The following is a 23,683-nucleotide window of genomic DNA, read 5'->3' on the forward strand; positions in this document are numbered from 1 at the left end:
TTGCCCAAGTGCTTGCCATTATAACAGGAAACCTTTGAGGAACTGTCTGTCTGCTTCAGGTTTGTTGGGGGAAGGGGGGTGCTCATGAGTGCTAGCTGCCCCATCCTCATTTCCCAGATAAGTCTTTCTGCATTTCAGTCCCCCTTTACTGGCCTGAGGAAAATACAAGCATCCTAGACTTCATCACTCTTAGCTGTATCTCTCCCTTCCAAACTAGCACCCCTCTCCCACATCTCACACCATTTTCTTAATTTCTAATTTACAGGGGAGAGTAGGAAAGAGGGAGGTCGGTGGGCAAGTGGGAGGGACTGTGGTCCAGAGAGCAGAGTCCAGGGTTAAACGCTCTGGGTCACCAGAGGTCCTGGATACCTCCACTCCATTCCCCAGTGTGACCCCATTCAGCCCACTCAGACTTATGGGCCCAAGCACTTTCTGAGGTTCTGAATTTTGTCCAGTTTTCTTATTCAGTTTTATCCCAAAGACAGATCTTTTCCAAGGAGGGCAACACTAGAGATCACATGTAAAAAAAACTATGATAAGTATCTTGGCCTTTGATTTTCCACAGTTGATTCATAGCTCAGTGGAGCAGGCTGAACTGGATCCTTCTGAAAACGTTGTGGGAGCAAACAAGAGACAAGAATCCTTGAGAAAATACAAAGGGTTGGCACACACATTGCAGGAGCCCCAGGCCTGCTCTGAGGGGCAGGGTGGGGAGGGGGGCAGATCAGGATGCTTAAGGCATTGTGGTTCTGTGGGTGCCAAGATGGGGCAGAAGACCTGGAGCCACCAACCGCTTGTTTTGTGGGTCTGTCTGCCCCTTCTTGGAGCTCAATCCTCTCCCAGCCCCTCCTCAGGCAGGGGGACTTTGGTATCCAGTGCCTCTGTTACATGGTCCTGGGGCTTGGAGGTAGGAGCTGAGAAGCAGAAGAAGTGGGGCAAAGTGATGAGAACTCCACTTCCTGCCAGAAGGAAGGTCCCAGCTACCACGAAAGAAGCTGTGTAGTTGCCTGTCACATCTCGGAAGTAGCCTAGGTTCAAGAGAGAAAAAGAATACACATGGGTGATCTGTCTCCTGGAACTGATGGCTCTGACACATTTTGGGGTGGAGGGATGAAAATGATCCTTAACCCATCATCTTGGAAGAGTTCAGACTGGGTGAGTTTGAGAACTCTGGCTTCCCAAGGGGCTTCAAAATGTCACTTCAACCACCTTCCTGCCTTCAGAAAGGACCGCCAAACTAGCCAGTTTAGGGCATCCCCAGATTTGGGGATACAGATCGAGTCAGCCACACCTGTACCTTTCTTTCCCTTCCATGCCTTCAGTTAATAGTTAGAGGAAAACATTAAGGATCTGAAGGTTCTGGCTTCTGAAGCACGGGGAACTTTGACCAGATGGCTCAGACCCCTGGCCTGGGGCCCAGTGGGCCAAGCATGCTATGTCTGGCAGAGTCCTCTGAAAAGCCCAGCTGTAGGTACACTGGCAACGGTGCATCAGAGGTCCTCTTAATCTTCCCACAGCCCCAGTTTCTTTCCCCTGGACCTGTTTCAAGGCTGCTATCACTGACCATATCAGCTGTGTATCTACCATGGCAGAGGGCAGTATTAACACACTATGTCAATTCCCCTCCCCCCACCATGGTAAAACACAGTAGCCCTGGCCTACCTGGAAATCCTATTCCCCTTACCTGACAGAGGAGCCCCCAGCAGACCCCCGATGCTTTCTACCATCTGTACCAGTCCCAGGCCACAGTATATCTTTCCAGTCCCCACCAGTTCAGGCAGCACGGAGAAGGCCACTGGGGTCAGGGCCCCTGATGTGAAGCCATAGGCCACAGTCAGGGCCACCAAGCCAGTGGGCGCCTCAGCCACAGGGTACAGGGCCAGTATCACCCCAGTCAGGGTGGTCCAGAGCATCAGGAGTCTTGCCACAGGCCCTGGGACAGCATCGCCTAGCCACCCAGAAGCCACACGCCCCACGAGGTCAGAAATAGCCGCCACCGAGAGGAGGAAAGCAGCGGGCAGTGGGTCCCAACCTAGGTCCCGAAGATGGGCCACCAGGTGCACGTAAGGAATGAAGTAGCCAGTGTTGATCAGGGTGAGGGCAATGGTGTAACGGAGGAAGGGGCCGTGACGCAGGAGGGAGGTGATTTGGGCCCTAGGGCCACCCACGACAGGGTCCTCAGCCAGGGAGAGTGGACGGAGAAGAGCACCACAGGCCACCAAGTGAAGGGAAAGGGCAGACACCAGAAGTAGGGCCCCCCGCCAGGCATAGTGGTTGAGCAGCCATTGGAAGAGTGGGGCAAAAGCAAAGGAGGAGAGGCCCACGCCCGTCAGGGCCAGCCCGGTGGCCAGGGATCGCCGGCGAGAGAAGTAACGAGATAGGCAGGCCAGGGTTGGAGTGAAGGTCAAGGCCCAGCCAGATCCTGTCAAAAGGAAAAAATGGGGGTTGAGTTGAGGACCCCTTAAGAAACTCAGAACACTCCCTAAAGAACTCAACACTGCCCAGCAACAAAATGGAGCACAGGCCTAAATCACACCCCTGGCTCGATACTTTCTAGCTGTGTGACCTTGTGTATCTTAACCTCCTGACCTCAATCTCATCTGCAAAATGGAGGTAATACAACTTAGCAGACTCTGGAAGCTTAGAGACAATGTTTGTAAAGTCACTACCACAGAACTTTGGAGTTAGACCTGGGCTCTACCATTGCTGGCTGTGTGAAATTCATCTGCCAAATTGCATAAGCTTTAAAGACTTTCCGCATCTGTAAATAGGATAATGATGTTTATTTCACAGCCAAAGTATCTTATACAACTTTACAGTAATTATTCCTTTTACATTCCAGTTCCACTAGTCCTTGCCTTGGATCTTTGAATTTCCTGATTTCCCCTAACCTGTTTATCACTTTAGTTACCTCTGTTAAGAATTCCCTTCAGGGCACAGGTGCTAGCCAAAACTTTCTTTGAGTTTCCCTTAAGTCTTTCGGAAGGAGCAGGAAGAAAGTAAAAGTCCTGAGGCCAAAAAGACTCAGGTTTTGACTCACCGGCCCTGCTCAGGGTCTCACCTGAGAGCAACCCAATACTCAGGTACAGGTGGGTCAAGGAGGTAGCAAAGGAGGCGAGTAGCATCCCCAGCGCAGCCAGGATGCCCCCTGTCATCACCACAGGCCTGGGACCGAACTTCGTGCTCAGCGCACTGCCCACTGGGCCTGGAGAAGAGAGAGTTCTGCGAGATCTCAGGCGTCCTTCTCCAGCACCGCTCCCCCTCCCCATGTCTTTTACGTCCCCGCATCCCCCACTCCCTTCCGAGGGTCGAGGGACCCAGGAGCAGCACTCACTCCCGAACTGCTGCACCGCGATTCCTATGGAGGCGATCCAGGAGACTCGCGCGGCCGGTTCTTCAAACGCCGCCACAAATTCCACAAAGAAGACGCCGAAGGAACGGAGCACCCCGAACACCAGCGCCGACTGGAAGAACGCTGAGAGCACCACCATCCATCCCCAGCCCCCGTCGGGGGGCTCGGCCCTATATGCCATCTGGGTGGTACCAGGACTGCCTCTTTAAGCCCCTTCGGGAGCGGAGCGGATCGTTCCACCTCTGCCCACCCACCCAGCCGGACAGCTTGGGGCCGCGCCGGAGAGGCGAGAGTGGCAGAGAGGAAAGTACCAACGAAGGCTTGAAAGCTGCAGAGAGGCTGCGTGAGACGCCTGCGCTTCTCCCCTAGTGGGGGAGATTATAATGGGGAGACCAGGCCCGCGCTAGCCCCCACTTTCAGCGCCGGGGGGCGTGGCTCCGCCGGCTTCAAGTCTGGAGTCGAGGCCTGGGCGGGACAGACGGGGGAGGTGGCTGAACTGGGCCCCACCCCTGAGGTGCACCCGTCTCCAGGTGGGTTATCTATCTTCTCATTGAAAGTGTTAGCACCTGGCCAGCCGGGTCTGCATCGAAGCTCACCAATAAGGACGCGGGACTCCTCAGCAGGGGGCGGAGCCAGAGAGACGGGGCGGAGTTTAGAACCTGTCCTGTACTGGGCAACGAATGGGGCGCATGCGTGAAGAGGGGCTTTCGGAGGCCAAATAGTTGGGCCCCACGTGACCCAGGAGCGTGTCCTGCTGCAGCTTCGGTCTCCTGTCCACCTAGCGGGCTAATTTGACCGGACTTCTGCACAGAGATGCGCACGTTAGGAGTCCGTGGGGGTTGGTGGTGGATAAACTGGTTCAGGAGAGGAAAACCTATTTAATGAGGGGTCCAGGAGTTGAAACGCGGGGCGGGGGTGGGGGGCGTAGAGCGATTATGAGATAAGGTTAAATCTAGATGCCTGGATCCCGGAGAGGGTTCAGAGGCCAAGGAAAGAGGAGAATGGGCTGTTGGACTCCTGGCATATATTTCTGTAATGCGAACTTGTTCCTGTCCCTTCTGTTCCCACTAACAGGAAACCTACAGGTCACAGAAACCAAAAATAACTGGGCAGAGGAAGTGCATCTGTGAACTCACTTAGAGCCCCACCAGCACCCGTCTTCAGTGGGACTGGAAACTTTCCCTCTGCCCTCTGGTAACAACCACTTCCTAACCACATGATGGGATAGACTAAAGAGACAAGCCATGACCACTGGTGCAATCAGCCCTTCCTTCCCAACCAGTACCCAGTTCTTCCAACCTCATGTAGCACTAATGATTTGGCTTCAAGCTTCCTTAAAACACTGACCTTGAAATCTGAGCTCAAGGGGTCAGACAAGTGGGGCTGGGGTGGGGAGGGCGGCTGTGTAATTTTAAAAAGCATATTGAGCCTTATACTTTTTTATATGTGGGAAATAAAAATAGTCATACCTAAAAAGTTTTTTTCTTTCTTTCTCTCTCTCTTTTTTTTTTTTTTGTAAGTGGAGTCAGAACTTTGGCCGGAAGGGACTGTATCAAAGATGTAGAAGTTGGTGTGGTTATATAACATAATAGTTAAGAGTACAGTCTGTAGAATCAAATTGTAGTTCCAGTCCTGGCTTCATCACTTATTAACTTGGCCAAGATACTGAATCTCTCAGTTGGTTTCCCTACTTGTAAACTGAGGCTAATAATAGTTCCTACTTTTAGGTTGTCAGGGGGTTGAGTTAGAAAATCTATACACTAAAATGCCTTCGGCTTCCCAGGTGGTGTTAATGGTAGAGAACCTGCCTGTCAGTGCAGGAGATGTAAGAGATATGGGTTAGGTCTCTGGGTCAGGAAGATCGCCTGGAGGAGGGCATGGCAGTCTACTCCAGTATTCTTCCCTGGAGAATCCCAGAATCTCTCCTGTGGACAGAGGAGTCTGGTGGGTTATAGTCCATAGGGTCACAAAGAGTCAGACATGATTGAAGTGACTTAGCATGCACATGAAGCAGGAGGTAAGTAATATTAGCTGGTCTTATTTTAAACAGGGGATAAGCCGTAGAGGGAGAGGAAGGGAGGTTTTAGTTTGTTTTGTACTTAAAAAAACATCTAACCCATGTCATGGGTTTTAAAAGACTGAGACACACAACCACAAACTATAAATGTTGGAAGGAAATTATTCCTTCCATGTTAATGGACTTATTTCACAGATAAGGAATTTAAGTCCAAGAGGGAGGTAATTTATCAGAATTAGTGACCCTTCACCCTCTGGGCAGAACAAAGCTGTGCATCCAAGACACACAGGACAAGAGAAAGGGTGGAAGAGAATCGAGTACTAGGCACTGGATGGATTCCAAGACATCACTGCTGGGGGAGGGGTAGTGGCTCTAACCACATGGTCTCACTGCCCCCTCTAACACCTGTTGTCCTCAGGGGACCCAAGTCCTATCCATTTTCCGTGGTGGCAGGGGGTGTCCCAAGCATTAAGTTCCCCTGCACAGATGCATCCCCCAGCATCTTGGTATTATTTGTGGCTTCCTGGTTTCTCCCTGCTGCCTCCACACCTCAGGCAGGAAGTGACTTCAGAGCAGCAGGATGCAGGTGGCTCCGGAGAGACTTCATGAAGTCACTGGTTCCTACACAATGAACCGGAAGGCAAGGGCAGGGAAGAGGAGAACAAGGGCCACTTAAAATGGATGGGACAGTGGGATGGGCACAGAATCCAAGATGGTGTCCATGAGGAAGAACCCTCTTTCCCCAATCCCCAGATCACCACAGGCAAGAACCTAGGACACAACAGGCAGCACAGAGAGGCTTCTTTATTCCATGATTCTGATATTGCACGATCTAATATCTCCACCCCTTGGCACTCTCCACCTGCTCATCCAATCTCCTTAAAATATATATATATATGTAGTTTCTTCTCAACTCTTTCCTCTGCTTTCCCTCCCTCCTTCAATTCTGCACTGAGGTTAAGAGGGAAAGAGGGAAAAAGTAGCTTTCTAGCCAGTCCCCAAGTGACAGCCACTAGGACTGACCTGTCTTGAGGAAGCTCCATCCCACAAATTCAAAGTGCTTCTTACCCTCTACCCCATGTCCCTAAACCAACAGGCCCCAGAGCAACAGGGGCAGGACTGTAATACTTCAGAGTATCATCTAACATTCCAGACGCTCCACACAGTTAAGAGGCAACCCATTTCTAACTTTCTACCTACTTGGCCTACACCAGAGACTGTGTCCCTCAAACAGCCTCTTAATCCTACGGGATACTTGGTTAACTAGATGGTCCATCAGTCAGTCTTTTAAATCTTTAATCCCAACACTAATCTCGATCATAATCCCAACTACAGCAAATCCATAATGGAACTCAGCCCCTTTTCTCTCCCTGTGGAAGGTTCTAGTGCTTTCACTGGTTCCAGACAGGAATGTAGTGACGGGAAGACCAGGTCACAGACTCAGCTTTTCTAAGGTAAGAAAGTTACCAAGCACCTGTGACTTCTAGAGGCAAAGAAATTTCTGAAATCTGGACACTTGCCAGAAGATGTCCAAATACCTACTAAAGGAAGAAGAGGCTCATCTCATGTAGAACCCCCAAGGAACATTCTAACCTAGGTGGCTCTGCAGTAAAGGAAGGGTCATAGTCTTTACTCAAGATAATTCTCCCCTACGTCATAGCATTCTTAGAGACTGGGCAGACTCAGAAAAGATTGCATCATTTCTGATATGGAACTGCAGATCTCTCCTGCATGGAGGGATCAACTTCGTGCTAAGAACAGGCCCTAGTGGGAGGATTGTGGGCTCAACTCAAGCTCCTGGGTGAGTTCTATCAGATAACCAAAACTACCATGGAGCCAAACCTAGGTGACCAGACTAATAGGACAGTCAGGGGCCTACGAGAAAGCCTCTCAAGTCATCCCCCAACTTCCAGGACTGACAAAGGCCCCACACCAACTGCCTCCAGGAGGTATATATTACCTCCACTTCATCATAGGTTCCTTGAAGAACAGAAAAAGTCTATATCCAGTGCTAGCCTGCTAGAAAACCTACAATATTCAGAATATTAGAGAGGGTTCCTGACCCGATTCCACAAACCCACATGTTCCCAGAGCTGCCCTAGAACAAATAAAGGTTCCAGACCTAGAATTGAAGGGGCAGGGCACAGGGAACCCTTTTCTCCATTTTAAACAAACCAACAAGCAAGTGGGAAAAGAACAATTCTAAAGAAAAGTTAAGACAATAATAATATAAAACACTCAAGCCAAAGGAGGCAGCCAAGTGCTAATCTCTGCCAGCAGAGCTGTGACCTCACTCACATTCCAAGTTTCAGGTCACTTTTGATCACACTTGTAGAAGAAGGACATGGGAAATGCAATAGTATGAAGGCCCTGGTGCCACCCAGAAGCCTCAATAAATTATATTTACAGATAAATGAGACGGGGGCTGCAGGTGGAGGCCTGATTCCTTAAGGAAATCAGGCTTCCAGTCTCTCTGCTCCTCCAGCTCCTAGCTTGTTCTCTGCTCAGAAACAATGTTGACTGCGGGGAAGAGGTTTTGACCAGCAAAACAGGCAGATCAAGCCAGGATCTCCCACCCCTGCTTCCCGCAGTGAGAAATTAAAGGTGGTGGCCGTCGCTGATATCCAGGGGCCTCGCACACCTCGCAGCGAACCCAGGCGTGAGCCGCAGCTTTCCGTCTTCCGGGAAGGGAGTGGGGCCGGGGCGGCACTCGGCTAAGGTCCCCCTAGAATGTGGTATTGCACTTTGGTGTTGGTAGCAGCTCCGTGTTTCTGGCGCAGATGTAGCCGAAGTTGACTCTTGTGCCGGAAATGCAGACCGCAGGGGTCGCACTGTAGGATGACAGCCGGGTCAGGTCTCTTCGCCACCCACGACCACCTTTTAGATGCTGAGCGAGGGAGAACCGCCTAGCACTCCACCTGAGAGAAGCTCTTGGGGATATAGCTCAGAGATGGCTCTAACCTCTGGTGGCTCAGAGGTTAAAGTGTCTGCCTGCAATGCGGGAGTCTCGGGTTTGATCCCTGGGTCGGGAAGATCCCCTGGGGAAGGAAATGGCAACCCACTCCAGTATTCTTGCCTGGGAAATCTCACGGATGGAAGAGCCTGGTGGCCTACAGTCCACGGGGTCGCAAAGAGTCGGACACGACTGAGCGATTTCACTTTTCACTTGAGTCCCCACATCCTCCCAAATCCTCGGCGGAAGGCCTAGGAGGCCCCCCTTCAGCAAAGCGTTTTTCCACCTGTCACCTCCTCTTCAGGAGGACCGAGCCCCGTCCAGGACTGCCACCCCTACCTCAGGCCCCACCCCTTTCTCACAAGGACACCGCCCACCTAGCTTCGATCTAAAGGCCTCCAGGCCCGCTCCTTTAAGAGCCCCGCCCGTCGGTAAACAGGAGGTAATTCCAAGACTTTGGGCTAGACCCACTCCAGTGTTCTTGCCTGGAGAATCCCAGGGATGGCGGAGCCTGGTGGGCTGCCGTCTATGGGGTCGCACAGAGTTGGACATGACTGAAGCGACTTAGCATCAGGGCTAGGCCAGGTCGGGTACTCACGTGGTAAGGCTTCTCTCCGGTATGGATGCGAACGTGACTTTTGAGGGTCTGTAGGTGGCGAAAGCGAGTCCCGCAGGTGGGGCAAGGATAGGGCTTCTCCCCGGTGTGGATCAGCACGTGCGCGCGCAGATGCGCTACCTGGGAAAGGAGGGAATCTCAGGCCGCGCCCCTGGGAGGGACGGAACCCTCCCCATTCGGCCCACCTCGCCTTCTCGAAAATTTGCCTGCGATCAGGCTCTGAAACTGACTCCGTACCTGTACAAAGCGCGAGCCGCACGTCTCGCACTTATAGGGCTTCTCTCCCGAGTGGATGCGGCTATGCGTTTTCAGGTTAGCCGGCCGGTTAAAGCGGGCTCCGCAGATGGAGCAGTGGTAGGGCTTTTCCCCTGGAGGCGGAGAGGAAGGGAGGTCAAGAAGAATAGCAGGGGGCACAAAGGCCAGGGTCTTCTCCCTGCTCCTCCCCTACCTGTGTGCACCGTGCGGTGACTGGCCAGGTTGCCCTTATAGCGGAAGGCAGACCGGCAGAGCTGACACTTGTAGGGCTTGTCCTCATCCCCAGAAGCCACGGGGTCCAGCCCCGATGAGCACCCAGCCACAGCCTCACAGTTCTGGCAGCTGAAAAATTCACCTCCTGGGGAGAGGTTGAGTCATGACAACAATAGCTGTGAATTCTCAGACCACAGGGTAGCAGGTTTTGTTTTGTTTCCACCCCGCCCCCCCCCCCCCCCCCCCCCCCCCCCCCCCCCCCCCCCCCCCCCAATTTACTGTTAAAGCTGCTGAGGCTCATTTGACCTGCTCTGGGTCACATGGTTATTTGAGAGGACAAGCCAGGATCTGTCTCTATGTCTGTATAATTTGAGAGTATTCTGCTCATCAATCCAATAGTGGTGGTAGGAGGTGGAGGCCCCTACTTATGGGTGGAAGTTTAAGTTTCTTTCTCTCTCACTCGCTTTTTTAATTTTAAAATATTTATTTCTTTGGCTGCATCAGTCTTAGTGGAGGCATGTGGGATCTAGTTCTTTGACCAGGGATTGAACACAGGCTCTCTGCATTGGGAGCATGAAGTTCTAGCCACTGGACCACCAGGGAAGCCCCCCCTCTCTTCTCTTGCACCACCCTGGATGACAGCTTGCCAGAGAGGCTTTGCCAGCCCTGGGCTGACCACTCAGCCCTGGATGGGAACACGCCAGAAGTTCCCAAACACTGCTGCTCGTTGGAAGCTTTAAAAAAAATACTGATGCCTGGCTCCCACTTGCAGACATTCTGATCTATGGGGTGTGACCTGGGCAATGGGATTTTAAAAAGCTCTCTAGGTGATTCTAATTTGAAAATGGACTAGGCCTTCCCTGAGGTCTTTTGGCCCCAACTGGCCTTGAGTAGCCACAGGAGAAAAGCCAAGGAGGGTAGAAGGAGAGGCTCTTACCTGGTGGTGGATGAGCCCTCCCAGAAGGTGACCCAGTGGTCTCTGGAGCCTGGGGTGTGAGCTGATGGGGGGTATTGACTGGAGCCCCACATTTGAACTGTACAGTGGCAGCAGTTGGAGAAAGCCTAGGCAGATGTCAAGGCCCAGAAAAATGGTTAGGAGACATCATATGGTGGGGTATTGACCAATGTGCCCCATCCAGTTGTATTGCCAAGGGCTCACCTCACCAAGTAAGCCTGGCCTCTGGCCAGCTCCCTAAGGTGAAGCCCACTCCTTCACTTCCTGTTATTGATCACCCAGGCCCAATGGTTGTGCCTCTTGAGCTGAGGCTACTGCTATAAATTCTGGGGTTGGGGTGGGGTGGGGTGGTTTCCAGTTTCTGTACCTGCTCTGGGGACTGGAAATGGGTCCTTCTTCACTGCTGCTGCTGCTGCTGCTGGAAGCCTCGTCTCCACTGGGGAGCCGGGCCTGGGAGCAAAGTTGACCAGAACTCCTCTCCCCTGCCAGGCTCCCTGCTTGGGAGGCCTGAGAGTTCAGTACGATGAACTTGTATTTTTTCCAGTTGCAGGCCTTGGGGTCTGGGCTGTGTGGACTGGGGGGCCCTTGACTGCAGCTGCGAGACTCAGTAGGTGGGTCAGGGTGCCCTTCCGAACGCCTGGGACTGCCTGGTGGAGGGGCCGTTGGCGGCGCGGGGGGTTCTGCCTCCAGGGGCCGCAGAGATATGCCCAGAGGTTCACAGCTGAGAAAAAGTGCGATGGACATTAGTGCTATTCCCTAATCTTGGCCTCTGCCCTTGATACCGGGGATGCCATTTCACCCACGAGGAATACCAAGTTGGGGCTCCCTCACCTGGCCTGGATGAAGCGGTGGCATGCCTGGACCACATGCTCCATCTGCAAGTAGGTGGCGGCCGCGAGGACTGCTGGGGCGGTGGCCGGAGAGAGGCGTAGGCGCGAAGTGTACATGAAGTCCAGAAGCGGAGCGAAGCCTCCGGCTTCGGGGCCCCCGGGCAGGGAGAGCATGTCTACCCCTACCCCTGCACGGCCTCGGAAAATTGAATAGAAGAAGCCACTGGAGAGAGGGAAGATATGTCGGGTTAGGGGCTGGAGAACCAAGGTGGGACTCGACCCTGTCGAAAGCCCCGACCCTATAGAAAGCCCCGCCTCCCTGACTCTCACCCCGCCCTCAATTCCCTGTCGCTCCGCCTCCTGTTTGTGGAAGGCTTGGTTTCCGGGTCCTCCCAAAGACCTTATAGCTCCGCCCCTTTCCCATTTGGTCCCACCCCACTCCATGAGCCACCCCTCGAACCTGCAGGCAATAAGAACTGCCTTGTGAGCTCGAAGGGGTTGCCCGCCAACCAGCAGCGTGACGTCAGTGAGGATCCCGCGCAGGCGCAGCTCATTTAGGTTGCCGAGCACGTCGGAGGAGTGGCGAGTAAACTCGCGGACGTAGCCCAGCGCTCCCTCCGGAGTAGCGGTGGAACCCATAGCGACGGAGGCCTGCGGGTGCCAAGGACGGGGCTCAGGGATCCTTGTCGTCCCAAGACGCCTTCCCTCCCGCAGTTTGCCTCTTCCTCCTGAGGTGCAGGGGAAAGCCGCCGGCCCCGGCTCACGCAGTTTTACTTAATTCATCTCGTTCTGTCAGCCCTCAACCTCAGTATCGCCCGATTTCCTCTTCTAACACAGCGCTTGGAGCGAGTTGAAGTTTCCCACACCGCTGCGTCGATGGCAAGCGTTGGGAATGCAGTCCACAGCGCCTTTACTTAGACTCCCAATGCCCTTCCAGTATCCCCATTTCCCCTCTGCCTCACCGCGCGCCTGGTCTCAGGTGTACGATCCTGCCTGGAGACCCCAGACGACCTGTGGTCCTCATCCCTCCATATCCCAATCGAAGCTCCCTTCCCCGAACCACGAAATTCCACTCTCTAGTCCTGGATCCCTAGTTTAGCCCAATTTCTGGGCCTCGGTCTTCCTACCATCAACAAGCCCCAACCCTCTTAAGGGACCCAGGAGTCTGCCTCCCTCAGTCTCTGGTTCTTACCCCCGTCCTGCAGGGGCTTCAGCTTCTCTTCTCAAGGGGGGCGGGGTCTCCCTCCCCTCTTGGCCTCGGCTCCTTTATCTGGCCGGGATGTCGGGGGCGGGGGTGGAGGTGGGGTGAACGCCTGGGTCTGTATCCTTCCTTCCTCCCTCGCTCTCCAGATGGCGAACCCGGGGCGGGGTCTCCGGCTCCAGGGCGGGACCTCGGAAACGCTTGGGTGGTCGTAACGTAAGGGGTCTTGGGCCACTGAAAGTGGAACCGAGGGTGGGACATTGGTATTGGGGAGGAGGTTGGGGATATTGAGATGGGAAACATGGGTGACTAAGTCGTTGGGTGACCTGGGTCGTCGGGGGACTCGGGACAGCGAAAATTGATGTGCTGGTTTTAGAAAGGAGCCTGTTACAGGGGAGTGAATACAGCAACCCGCCGCCCCGGCAATGTACGGTATTAAGGGAGATTGAGGGGAGCCCAAAGAAACACCCGGTTTGGGGAGGAGACAGTGGGCTTCCGTGGGGTCTCAGACAGGGAGGGTGTGGTCATTCAACAGGCTTCTCTAGCGGGGCCTGCAAAAGAGGGGCTCTGACCGGGCGCGTTAGGGAGGGGGCGGATATGATTTCTAGTTCGTTTCCTTCCATTGTCCTGCGACCGGACGGCTCCGCCAGCTGCTTCCCCTCGAGGAGGTGGGGAAAGCCCCGGGTGGCGGCCGAGAGACGCTCAAGAGACCTAGGGTCCGAACTTTTCGCTCCCGATGCTCTTTTGAATCCTTTTAGGGATCCAGAGAGGCAGATTCCCGCCCAAAGCCCGTTCGCCCTCCCCCAGGCCCAGCTCTTTAGGGCTTCGAGCACCCGCCCGTCGGCGACGCTTAGAGGCTGGCGGGACGCCGCGGTCCAGCGCGGCAAGCAGGCGAAGCTCGGCAATGTTCGGCTCCTTCCACGAGGGGGCGGAAGAGCACTAGCCTCGCAGCGCCCTTCGTCTCCACTCGGCTGGGGGTCCATTCAGCCGGGGGCGCAGGATCGATTAGGTCTGGGCGGTCGTTCTTCCCCTCTTTGCTCGCATTTACTTTGTCCAGGGGACTAGGGTTGGGCGGAGGGAGGGAGAGTTAGGCGACAAGAGGGGACTTCCCTCTGAACCTGGGATTCCTGCCTGGGGTGAGAAATCCGGGGCTTTGGGAACCAGGGAAATGAGTGGGACAAAGAGAGGGGGGTCTGAGCCCTGGGAGCCCAGGATTTCTTTCTTATTAACCTAGATGCTATTATCTGTATTTAGAGGTGAATTTTTTAGTGAACATTAATATAAAAGTTAGATGCACTGAACAGACAGAAGAGGAAAGGGAGGGCCTCAGGGTAACAGAAGGGAGAGAGGGCAGAAGGGGCTGATAACCCCAATTTAAGTCCCTGAGCTGGGACATAGGCACGGGTCACACCCTCGTATTTTGTTTGGGGAGACGAGGTTCATTTGGAGAATGGGGGCCAGAGCTGAGTCTAGCTGCCAAGCAGGACTTGCATTTGGGCTCAGGAACGTCTACCGTTGCCCAGAGTAGCCATGACTGGCCATAATCCATGAGGCTGCATATAGAGACCTGGGGCCCTCCTCTTCAGAACTGAGGATGTCTTTTTTTGGGTGCAGGAAAGAACTGCTGAGACATTGGGAATGGGGAACTAGGGATTGGAGATGGTATGGTGGATTCTGCAAATGAGGGTTACTTTGGTCTCTGCCCAGTTGGAGGTGGGAGTTAGACCTGTGGCTCCTTTGGTATCAGGGTGGAGTTACTTTTATGTTATCTGGTCTATCTGTCAATTGTGGGGTGTTGAGTTACTCTAATCATTCTGGGCCCTGAGGGCTGCATTCAGGGTTGAGGGCCAGTAGTAAGTCAGAGGTACGGAGCTGATTTTGAAGCTACACTGGGCTTCCCGGTGGCTCAGTCGGTAAAGAATCCGCCTGCAATGCAGGAGACCTGGGTTCAATCCCTGGGTCGGAAAGACCCCATGGAGAAGGAAATAGCAACCCACTCCAGTATCCTTGGCTGGAAAATCCCATAGACAGAGGAGTCTGGTGGGCTTCAGTCCATGGGATTGCAAAGAGTTGGGTACGACTGAGTGACTAACACTTTCATGGAGCTGATTTGAAGCTACATTAGTTCTGGGGATTCTGACACCCACAGTCAGCGACGTGTTCTTCAGAGATGGATGAAAATTTGGTTTAGGGGATTCATAGTCATTGGTGTTTGTGGCCTATCTGATTTCAAGTAGAGTAATCATGGTGGTTTTAGGGTACAGTCTGATGGGGGTACCAGATAAGTTTTGAGATTCAGATTATATTTGGGGGGACATGAAATTCAGTTTGGGGTTTTTATTACCTTGAGGTGGAACATAATAGGAACCTGGGAGCAAATTTGAAGGCCTTCTGTGATTGTGGGTCCTTGCCAGGGAGCAAGGCTTTATATATGAATGTTGTGCAAGCTGACTTTGAGGAGGGTGATATTTCTGTGTATGCATGAGAGCCAGGAGGCTTTTTCCAGGAGAAAAAACAAGGTGAGGGCCGAGGGTAGGAGACTAAAGTTTTGGGGTGTCCTTATTTTGGGGTGTTTTGCCACTCTTTGGTGCATTTGTTGAAGCTGAGTGGTGGATCATGATGTGAGATTGATTTTAGGGTTCACTTAATTTGGACTATGATAATGGTTTGGGATATCCTTTGCTTTTAGCTCCCTCTCACCCTAGACTCTAGAAGTCTCTTTAGTGAACCTCCAAATATGCCCAAGATTTGAAGGAAGAAATTTGGAAAGGGAGTGTATCTCTTCTTATTTTTATGTGGCCTGGATAGATCTGAGGGAGAAAAGGTAGTTTCAGATTCTGAACCCCAATTTATTAAGGGTGCACACCTTGACTTAGGGGAAGGTGGGGGGAAGTGGGGTATCTTGTGGTCAGGTGGACACTCCTGACTAGGGCAGTGCTGTTGAAATTGTGGCAAGGAGAGGTGGTGATGAGGTACAAGGAGGTGAATCTTGTACCCTGATTTTCTAGGATAAGAGCCCCAAACAGAAAGCAGACAGAGGACTGCGAGTGTGGGTGAGATGGGGGGGGTTCCCCACGGCAGCAGGGGCTGGGGGGTAAGCCAGGCCAGCTCTGCACACCCTGGTCCCTGCTCTCTTCGGCTCTCCTCCCGTCTCTCCCTCCCACCGCCCACCCCCCCAACCCAAGGAAAAAAAACTGCCTGTGCAACAGCAATGGCAGATTCCAATCCTCCAGGCTTTCCTAAACCACCACGGAGACCAGCCAGGGGGGAGGGGAAGGGAGGATCGGGCTTTCCTGCTTCCCTAAGACTGGGGCTATGAGCTTGACCTCCTGGCCCCTAGCCCTTCGAGGAGTGCCCCCCTCCCCCGGCCTGGAAGCCAGGTGTCCTGGACCCTAGCCCCCGAGCGGGGGGGCCTGGAGAGACGGGAGGAGGAAGGAGGGAGTGACTTCCAAAATTGGCATCGGGACAGAGCAGGGCTGGCGGGAGGCAGGTGAAAGACGGAATTTTCCTGAAAAAACGGGGGGATCTGAGGACCCCAAATTTGGGGAGCTAGTCCAGGACCGTCCTGCCAACATCCTAGATTTTTTTGGGATTTTTTGGGGCCCCCGGGACCCCTCTAGATGGGGTGAGGAATGTAGTGTTGGGGGAATCTGACTGGGGCACTGCAGCTGCCTCTCCCGCCGAGTTGGAGACGGATGGGCTGGGACGGGTTTGGGGGGGGGTGTCCCCAATTCTGACTGGAAGTGGAGGAACCCCCTCCTGTGCTCTCTTGTGGGGGTCCCCCCTCCCTAGGGCACTCCCCACTCCCTGAGCCAGCCGAGAGGAAGGAGGCCAGCGATGCGACTGGGGCGGCTCCTTTCTCCTGCACCCCAAATGTGAGGGATGCACCCCAAATTTTGTTCCCTTCAAAATAGGGGACCAGGATCTCAGGGGAGAGTAGCTGAGGTAAGTGGGGAGGAAAGTGTCCCCTGTTTTCAGGAGAGACGTGGCGGTTGGGGGGGAGGTTTGGAGGTGCGTGCTGGGGTGGGGTTGGGCTTTGTCAGTCTTAAAATTGGGGGGATGATTGAAGAGGCTTTTTCTTACACCTCGAAACTGCAGTCCCCCAGATAGAAACCAAAGACTGAGACCAGAGGGCCCCCCAACATCCCCAGCCGTTAGTATAGTGTTTGATTTCTGTTTCATCCATCCCCACAAAGGCTCTGCCGAGGATGGGAGCTGGGGGCAGCTGTTCAGTTTTGGGGTTATGGAGGGGCGTGTGAGGAGCAGGAAGCCTTGGCAGGATTTGATGTGGGACAGATAGGGGTCTCGTCTGAGGGGGTCTGGCATCCCCCGGGGCCTAAAAAGACTGCTTACACCACCATCTTAGATCTTTTTGATTGCTAAGAGTTTTGGGGGGTGTGTCGGAAGCGGGGGTGGTAAAGGGAGGGTAACTTTTGGGTTTGAGAGGATATTATTTTGATTTGCGGAAGGGATTTTGGCCCTTGGATTTTGCTTTCTGGGGGGTGTTTTTTAAAAATCAAGTCCTGGACAGGAGAAAAAGGCTGAGGGAAGGCCTAGGGTGGGGGTGGGGAGAGGCATGTTTGTCAGCTTAAACGTGGCTTTCTGGGGTGGGCCCGCCTTCCTGGGCCTGGTGAATAGGCTGGTAGGGGTTGTTGCGGAGGGTGGGACTTGGGTCCTGGGGGGCCATGAGGAGTGGGGACAGTCCTGGGGGTTGAATACCTGGCCCCCAGGTCCAGAAGGCCCTCTTCCTGGGCCCTGCTGCTCCCCTTTCCCCCTGGCCTCCATTTCCTGCCTTTGGCCTCCATCTTGTGGCAGGCCCAGGGCCCAGGGCGACTTCCGGCCCCCCTCTCCCCACCATGTTCCGGCCCCACCACCTCTGGACTGCCAACTCCCAACACTGCTGTCCTTGGCCTTCTGTCTTTCCTTGCTTTCTCTTGGGTTCTGACCCAGGGAGGGGAGGAACGGACACAGGAAGCCTTAGGTCCCTGCCCTTGCTGAGTCGAGAGGCAGTCTGTTGGTCCCCCACAGTCATTCCCTATTTCCTCAGATCCCACCCCCCCCAAACTAGGGATCCCTTGAGCAGAGTTCCTACAGGGAAGATGGTTCCAGTCTTACTACACTGTAAGCTCACCCCATAGGCCCCTCTCCCTTCAGTTGCCTGCTCAGCTCCTAGCTCGAGTTTCTTGTTTTCCCCAACCCTTCTTGGGGCCATGTTTGCCTTTCAGCCTTCTCTATCTCCCCACCCTCGGTGGTGGGGGGTCTTCACAGCACTGTCTCGTGCTCCCTCCTCTCAACCCACCCAGTCCTGCTCCCGCCCCAGCAGCACACTGTGGTTTGTACGGCACTGTGGCCACGTCCAAACCACACTGTGGTGTTAGAGCGAGGGTGGGGGAGGCACCGCTGAGGCTTGGCCCGGGAGGCCACCCTGGAGAAGCGACACAGAAAACATCTGGGGCCTTCTGGTGAGGTGGGAGGTGGGGTGGGGTAGGGCGGGGAATGGGAGGTGTGAAAGCCCTGGAAGCTGCCCCTCTGAAGTCCCCAAGGCAGTCTCAGGAGTACTGGCTGCCAGAGACCCTGGAGTACGTGCTACCTCCAGAGAGCAAAGTGGAGTCTTTGTTGCCCACGCCCAGCTCCCCTGGCTCTAGCAGCACAGAAATATTGGCACTGGGAAGAGAGCCTGCCAATATTGGCTGTGCTGCTCCAGGCAGGGTGGTGAGAGCTGCCGAGGAGGGGCTAAGCCCCAGGAGCTAAGCAGAGAGTGTCCCCTGTACTCCAGTAATGTCAGGCAGAAAGCACCAGGCTGAGAGGGAGATCTTTATTGTTTTCTGTATAAAAACGTCCATCAGTTGGGGGGGACCCAGGGGTTGGGGTGCAGATGCTCATACAGGAACAGCAAGGTGGGCCGCCCCTGGCAGCCTTTCCACCCTGTCTCATGCAGGCCTTGCTCAGAGTCCCAAGCGATCCACAGGTCCAGGGTGAACAGTGAGAGGGGTCAGAGGTGGAAGACTCAGCACGAGAGCAGAGGAGGATCAGCGGAGGTCAAGAGAAGGCCAGAATCCAGGGTCAGGCTGTCTGGAACAGGAAGTAAAATGGGCCGAGATGGAGCGAGTCCCAAGTACGACTCCCGCCTACCCAGAGCACCTGGCTCCTTATAGACCTGACCCTGCATGCATAGCAGGGAACTTTCTCTTCCCCAGTTCATGGGAGGGGGCTCCTGCTGAGACCCTCCCCACCATCCCCCATCCCTTCAGCTGTTGTGGGAGGAAGAGGACTCCTACCCTGGTCGAAGTTGAGTTTCTTGGCTGGAGGAGTTTCTCCTAGCCCCTCAATATCCACCAGGTCACTGTTGGCGTCCGAGTCATTCAGAGCACTGAGTGTCACATCTGGGAGCGGGGCACAAGCTAGGTTCTAGGTTCCCTGATGGTTCTCCCCCCACCCCACCCACTTCCCAAACTTTCAACCTTTCCTTCCCTCCCTTGCCCACCCCAGCCAGTTTCTGTAAACTTCACTGGGATAGGAAAAGAGATCTGTCCTCTGACCAAAGCCCAACTTTCTCACTGAACCTCGGATGGGACATCTAATCCCCAGGCAGCAACTCCACAGCCCTCACCAGCCTTCTGTTTCTTTATGGGGGGACCCCCGGCCTCAGGGACACTGGAGCTGCTTGGTGGAGGAGCAGTTGGAGGAGGTGACAGTACACCAGATGCCACCTTCTTGGGCCCTTTCTTAGGTGAATCGGCTGGAAGGGGGATACCAGAGTCTTCATATACCTTTCGTTTCACGGTGGCCTTTATCTGAGCCCTAAAGAGACGAGAGAGCAAGTTAGGAAGGGAGTCATAAGAAAGGCTGAGGGAATAGGGGGTGGGGGAAGGGGAGATGGGCCACTCTGAAGGAACACTGGGGAGCTCCTTCATAGGAATCCAGGTGAGGGCCTCAACGACCTTTGCTAGGGTTCTTGTTTTCCTGGAAGCTTTGCAGCCAATGAAGGCAAATGGAGCGTGAAGAGTGGAGTCCCTCAACTGAGGAGTGGGAAAGGCCCACCCTCTAATTCTCTTGTGGGAGAGATGCATGGATGTGGAAAGCTACCAGGTAAGCCTGGGTGACCTACAGGTAGATTGAAACTTACTAACAGATCCTGATCGACTAGTTCAGGATCATATCCCTGGAAACACCACAGGAGTGTTCAAAAGATCTGTATAAATAACCAGGGAATTCCTATTAGCAAATTCAACTGTTGGGTATCTTAAACTACTGGGCAACCTAAAATTAAATTCATGTAAGGTCCTGATGACCACAGCATTTTAGTAACTTCTGACCAATTGTGACAATTCTTTTATTCTTTCAGTTCTCGAGGGACTCTGTTGCTAACAGAGTAGGAAAGATGTTGAGCTGGAAGGGAGTTTGAGGAAGATGAAACAAATGGGTATGGAGGAAGAAAGCTGCCCACCGCCCTTTCTCTGCCAGCCAGCCCTCCCTCACACTGTCCGTTCCTTGATGACACAGCTGATGTGATTAAGATCGTCCCCAAATCGCTTCACAGCAGCCCTCAGCATCTCTATCTCCGTCTCCGTCCACTTGGCACTGTCAGAAGGGGAGAGGGGAATAGCGAAAGTGGGAGGAGGGGTGTGGAGCCAGCCCACAGGCTACGCATTCCACAGCAACCAGCCTCCTCCCTGCAATGTCCGGGGCCCCTTCCATGAAGAGGTCCTCTTTAAAAAACAAACAAAAAAAGCAAAAAAATTCTTAAGGCCCTGCGGGAACCCTGAGGACCCTCATCCAAACGATAATGCAACAACCTTAGAAGAAAACCGCTCCCCCATCAACGTGAAACAGCTGCTGTAAACAGCCCACTGAAACCAGTTCAACAAGTGTCGGGGCGTGGGGGACGGTGTCTTACAAACAGAACCCCTAAAGACAATCTGTTGCAGTCTGACGGAATTCCACATGATTTGGGCTGAATGCGTAGTGGTGGTGGTCTATGCTCTGCCAATGCGCAGCAGGACAGAACTGTGAAATGAGTCCGGATTACGAGCCTCAGTCTGTGGTTTATCTGTCATTCATTCATTCATTCAATAATCATTTATTATGACCTACTCTGCGCTGTGCCAGGCACGAAGGGAAACTAACATCTGTCCCTGCCCTAGAGAGTGTTGGTGTCTGTGATCGAGTCCCAGCGTCTGCTCTCAGCGTCCAGGTCCCCAGCCCGGGCTCACGTACCCCGCGGGGGAAGAGTCGGCCACGGGATGCAGCTGCATCGTCAGCTCTCCGAGCTTCGTGAAGGCGGCGCCCGCCGCGGAGAAGATCTCTCCGACCTGGGGGCGGGGCAGCGTTACGGGGGGCCGGCGCACAGCCCCGCGCCGTCCCGCCCGGAGCCCCTAGCCCCACCCCAGGTTGGACTCCCGCCCGCCCCCCGCCCGGGACGGAAGAGCCGCGAGCCAACTGGGGGGCCCGCCCTCCCGTGGCCGCCAGGGAGCGCTGTCCGCGAGAGAGGTCGAACCTTTGTGGACGCTGACGTCATGGCCCCGCGCGCCTCCTCACTGAGACGCCGCCGCCGCCGCTACCTCGGAGCCGGGACCACGAAGAGCCAGGCGGTGCAACGGCTCCGGCCCCCGCGCAGGAAGTCCCGCCCCTTCCCGCAGCTGATTGGCTCCAGCTTGGGCGCTCACCGCCTCACGAGCCGCGGTTACTTAGGCCGCCTCGGCGCGCGGGAAGGAGAGTGGAAGACACCGCCTCACTTCCGGCCCGGTTTCACTACACTTCCGTCGAGAGGTCGGGATTCCCTATTTGGAGGCCGACCTCTAGCCCTGGTACCCGCCTCCTAACCCAGACACACACACAAGTCTTAAGAGAGCAGTTTCTCTTTATTGTGGAACGGGACGAGGCGAGGGGGCCGGAGGGACAGGGAACGGCCAAAACCCCAACCTCCCTCCGCAGGAGCCGGGCGCCAGAGGTTGGAGAACAAGGGATTGGGTCTCTCGCCAAGAAAACCTAGTCCGCAGAGGGCACGAAAATGGGGGTCGGGGGGCTGTGACCTGGTGGGGAGAGTCTTTAAATAGAGGAGGGGGCTGGAGACGGGGAGCGCGACCGTGCTCTAGCGCACCATGTATTCCTTGCGCTTATTGAGCCGAACTTGACAGAAAGAGAAGCCTCCGAGGAGGAGGTAAAGGCCCGCCGCGATGAAACAGTTGTAGCTGACTTGCTCGTAAAGGTTGTATATGTTCTGGGGGCCATTCCTAGGGGTGGGGATTAGGCAGAGAAATATCAGAAACATTAACAGCACACATTTACGGAGCACTTACTATGTGCCCTGTACCGTTCTAAACGCTTTAACGTGTATTATCTTATTCAATCTTCATAAACCTTTGGGGTGAGTTCTGTTATAGCATCCACTTTGCAGGGGTGGACGGAGGCACAGAGAAGTCCAGTAAAATTCTTAACAGCCACATCTGAAGTGGTGGGTTTAGGATGGTCTCTGAGCTCTGACACCCAAGACTGCTCCTGGGTGCTAGAGCACCCAGTTTCCCAGCCTCCGGGCCCCAAGTGTCCAGGCTCCTGCGATTCTCCGCGCCATCCCCCCGCCCCCCGCCAATTTTGACCACATCCCCCGCCTCTCCACTTACTCAAAATCTTTCTCCGTGAAGGGAACGTCCTCAATTAGCACAGCAGAATGGACATTGAAAAAGATTCCGAGCATTATCTGAAAAAAGAGAAAGGGTAGGTTGTTTTAACTCAGGCATCTGACCTGGTCGCTGCCTGAACTCCTCCCACTTCGAATGTTGCCACAACATCTGGGTCTGGGAATTAACCAGAATGAGCTGGGATTAGGGATGGTTGTTCCTGGATCTGGACTCCGGTCACCTGGAATAGAGCTTGAATGGTGACACAGAGAAGACGTGTTTGGGGCAAGGGCAGGAATAGTAAGCAACCCAGGAACCCTGATTATCCTCCTCTCTGGAGACGTCATTATCACGGGACAGGGCGAAGCGGGGGTTGAGAGAATCGGCACTTCTCCATAATATTTCTCCCTTTAGTGGAGTGGGTAGAGTTCTGAGGAAACAAGGCCCAGCTACCCATTTCGGGAACAAGCGGTCCCTCTCCCCACTGCACTCCATTCAGCTCAAGGATCTCTCAAGAACCTAGGTCTCCTTCCTCTTACCTTGAGGGTACTCCAGATTTACCAGCCCCGGCTCCCATTCCAAGCTCCAGCTTCCCCTCTCCCCTCCAAATCCCCATTTCCCAATGCAGTTCTGTCTCATTCTCCAGAGGCTAATCAACCACCCCCTCCAGCCTGTTTGCTGCTTTTCAAGGCTTGGAGTCTCCTAGCCTTCCAGCCCTCCAACAATGAGGCCCTCAGGCCCTCTCCTCTCCGGTAGTCGCCCGGCAGTCCCCTCACCAACATGATCACTCCCCAGGCGCTGAGGACGATGCCGCAGGCGGCCAGCTTGGGCCCACAGCACAGAAGCGACGCCATGAAGAAAGGAGTCGGGGATCGCCTAGATATGGGCCAGGTAGGAAATCGGTGAGAGGAAGCCCCTAGGAGCTGGAAAGAGAGCTGAACTTGGGGACTCGAACTGCGGAGGACGCAGAGCTGGGAGGGAGACCGAGGGGGCGTGGTCTCCGGGCTCAACCATCGGGCCGGGGGGCGCCAGGCGGAGAACGCTGCCGCCTCCGGGTCCTCTCGGGACTTCCGCGAGGAACGGCGGTGTTTCTGGAATTAGAGTCCGTTATTGACCACTGTGGATCAATAACTGGGGCGCGAGTTTTGTAGGAGCAAAGTCCTCCGGTTTCTTGGCTACCCCCCTCTCCAGTTTGGAATGGGAGGAGCCAGGGTGTCACGTGACCAAGTTTGTCAAGACACGTGACGAGGAAGAAGGGGTAGCCTGGTCTTGGAACAGCGTTTATCTCTGGCGGAGCTCCAGGTAAACCTGGCGATGGACTGTCAGCAGCCGAGGATTGAGATTGTGTCATTTTGGTCTCAGATACCTTAGTCTTGAGTGGTGTCCGGCGATGGGAAAATGGTAATTGAGACAGATTTACACCGAGAGAACACGTCTGTCTCCTCTCTACTCATCCCTACTCTTTGAAATAGACACTCTGACACGGTAAAAGGAGATGGCAACCCCTTCCCGAGCCCAGGCGTGCTGTCGTGGTTAGAACGCTTTAAAATTGCTGAGAGTTCTTGGTATTGGAAATCCTTAAGTAACATTTTGTTGCCAAACATGGAATACTGAAGAGTTTTGGATACCAAATCCAGGAAAAATAAGGGCGTTAGGAAAAGTCCAGGGAAAGCG

At 54.3% G+C, this 23,683-nt stretch overlaps 4 protein-coding genes across 12 annotated transcripts; all 4 read right to left on the minus strand.

Moving 5' to 3' along the window:
- Positions 1–186: 186 nt before the first annotated feature.
- On the minus strand, positions 187–5,237 carry SLC16A13 (solute carrier family 16 member 13). Of its 2 annotated transcripts, none has more exons than XM_043476282.1 (4): positions 3,335–5,237; positions 3,062–3,205; positions 1,685–2,422; positions 187–1,028 (listed from the first exon to the last, which is right to left on the minus strand). In XM_043476282.1, the coding sequence occupies exons 1-4, from the start codon at positions 3,531–3,533 to the stop codon at positions 829–831; spliced, it is 1,281 nt and encodes a 426-aa protein (XP_043332217.1). In that variant the 5' UTR covers positions 3,534–5,237; the 3' UTR covers positions 187–828. The 2 variants fall into 2 exon arrangements, with proteins under 2 accessions (XP_043332217.1, XP_043332226.1); XM_043476291.1 differs by having other exon boundaries at positions 3,062–3,222; positions 3,335–3,475.
- Positions 5,238–5,825: 588 nt separating this feature from the next.
- BCL6B (BCL6B transcription repressor) lies at positions 5,826–12,524 on the minus strand. Of its 4 annotated transcripts, none has more exons than XM_043476224.1 (9): positions 12,384–12,524; positions 11,652–11,842; positions 11,193–11,414; positions 10,729–11,082; positions 10,344–10,468; positions 9,387–9,551; positions 9,176–9,306; positions 8,921–9,058; positions 6,156–8,200 (listed from the first exon to the last, which is right to left on the minus strand). In XM_043476224.1, exons 2-9 carry the CDS (start codon positions 11,828–11,830, stop codon positions 8,084–8,086), a joined length of 1,431 nt encoding a protein of 476 aa, XP_043332159.1. In that variant the 5' UTR covers positions 11,831–11,842; positions 12,384–12,524; the 3' UTR covers positions 6,156–8,083. The 4 variants fall into 4 exon arrangements, with proteins under 4 accessions (XP_043332175.1, XP_043332159.1, XP_043332166.1 ...); XM_043476231.1 differs by lacking the exon at positions 12,384–12,524 and adding an exon at positions 12,154–12,299; XM_043476240.1 differs by lacking the exons at positions 6,156–8,200; positions 12,384–12,524 and adding an exon at positions 5,826–5,990.
- Positions 12,525–18,193: 5,669 nt separating this feature from the next.
- Positions 18,194–21,109, minus strand: C1H17orf49 (chromosome 1 C17orf49 homolog). 5 transcript variants are annotated; one of them, XM_043476445.1, is made up of 6 exons: positions 20,890–21,101; positions 20,610–20,704; positions 19,872–19,973; positions 19,003–19,193; positions 18,671–18,775; positions 18,194–18,464 (listed from the first exon to the last, which is right to left on the minus strand). In XM_043476445.1, exons 1-6 carry the CDS (start codon positions 20,908–20,910, stop codon positions 18,400–18,402), a joined length of 579 nt encoding a protein of 192 aa, XP_043332380.1. In that variant the 5' UTR covers positions 20,911–21,101; the 3' UTR covers positions 18,194–18,399. The 5 variants fall into 5 exon arrangements, with proteins under 5 accessions (XP_043332380.1, XP_043332387.1, XP_043332393.1 ...); XM_043476452.1 differs by having other exon boundaries at positions 18,194–18,460; positions 20,890–21,094; XM_043476458.1 differs by lacking the exon at positions 19,872–19,973 and having other exon boundaries at positions 20,890–21,109.
- Positions 21,110–21,234: 125 nt separating this feature from the next.
- On the minus strand, positions 21,235–23,002 carry RNASEK (ribonuclease K). The gene is made up of 3 exons (XM_043476502.1): positions 22,786–23,002; positions 22,013–22,089; positions 21,235–21,625 (listed from the first exon to the last, which is right to left on the minus strand). Exons 1-3 carry the CDS (start codon positions 22,861–22,863, stop codon positions 21,484–21,486), a joined length of 297 nt encoding a protein of 98 aa, XP_043332437.1. The 5' UTR covers positions 22,864–23,002; the 3' UTR covers positions 21,235–21,483.
- Between the last annotated feature and the right edge of the window lie 681 nt (positions 23,003–23,683).

This window comes from Cervus canadensis, chromosome 1, assembly GCF_019320065.1.
Source record: "Cervus canadensis isolate Bull #8, Minnesota chromosome 1, ASM1932006v1, whole genome shotgun sequence".
NCBI classification, from domain to species: Eukaryota; Metazoa; Chordata; class Mammalia; order Artiodactyla; family Cervidae; genus Cervus; species Cervus canadensis.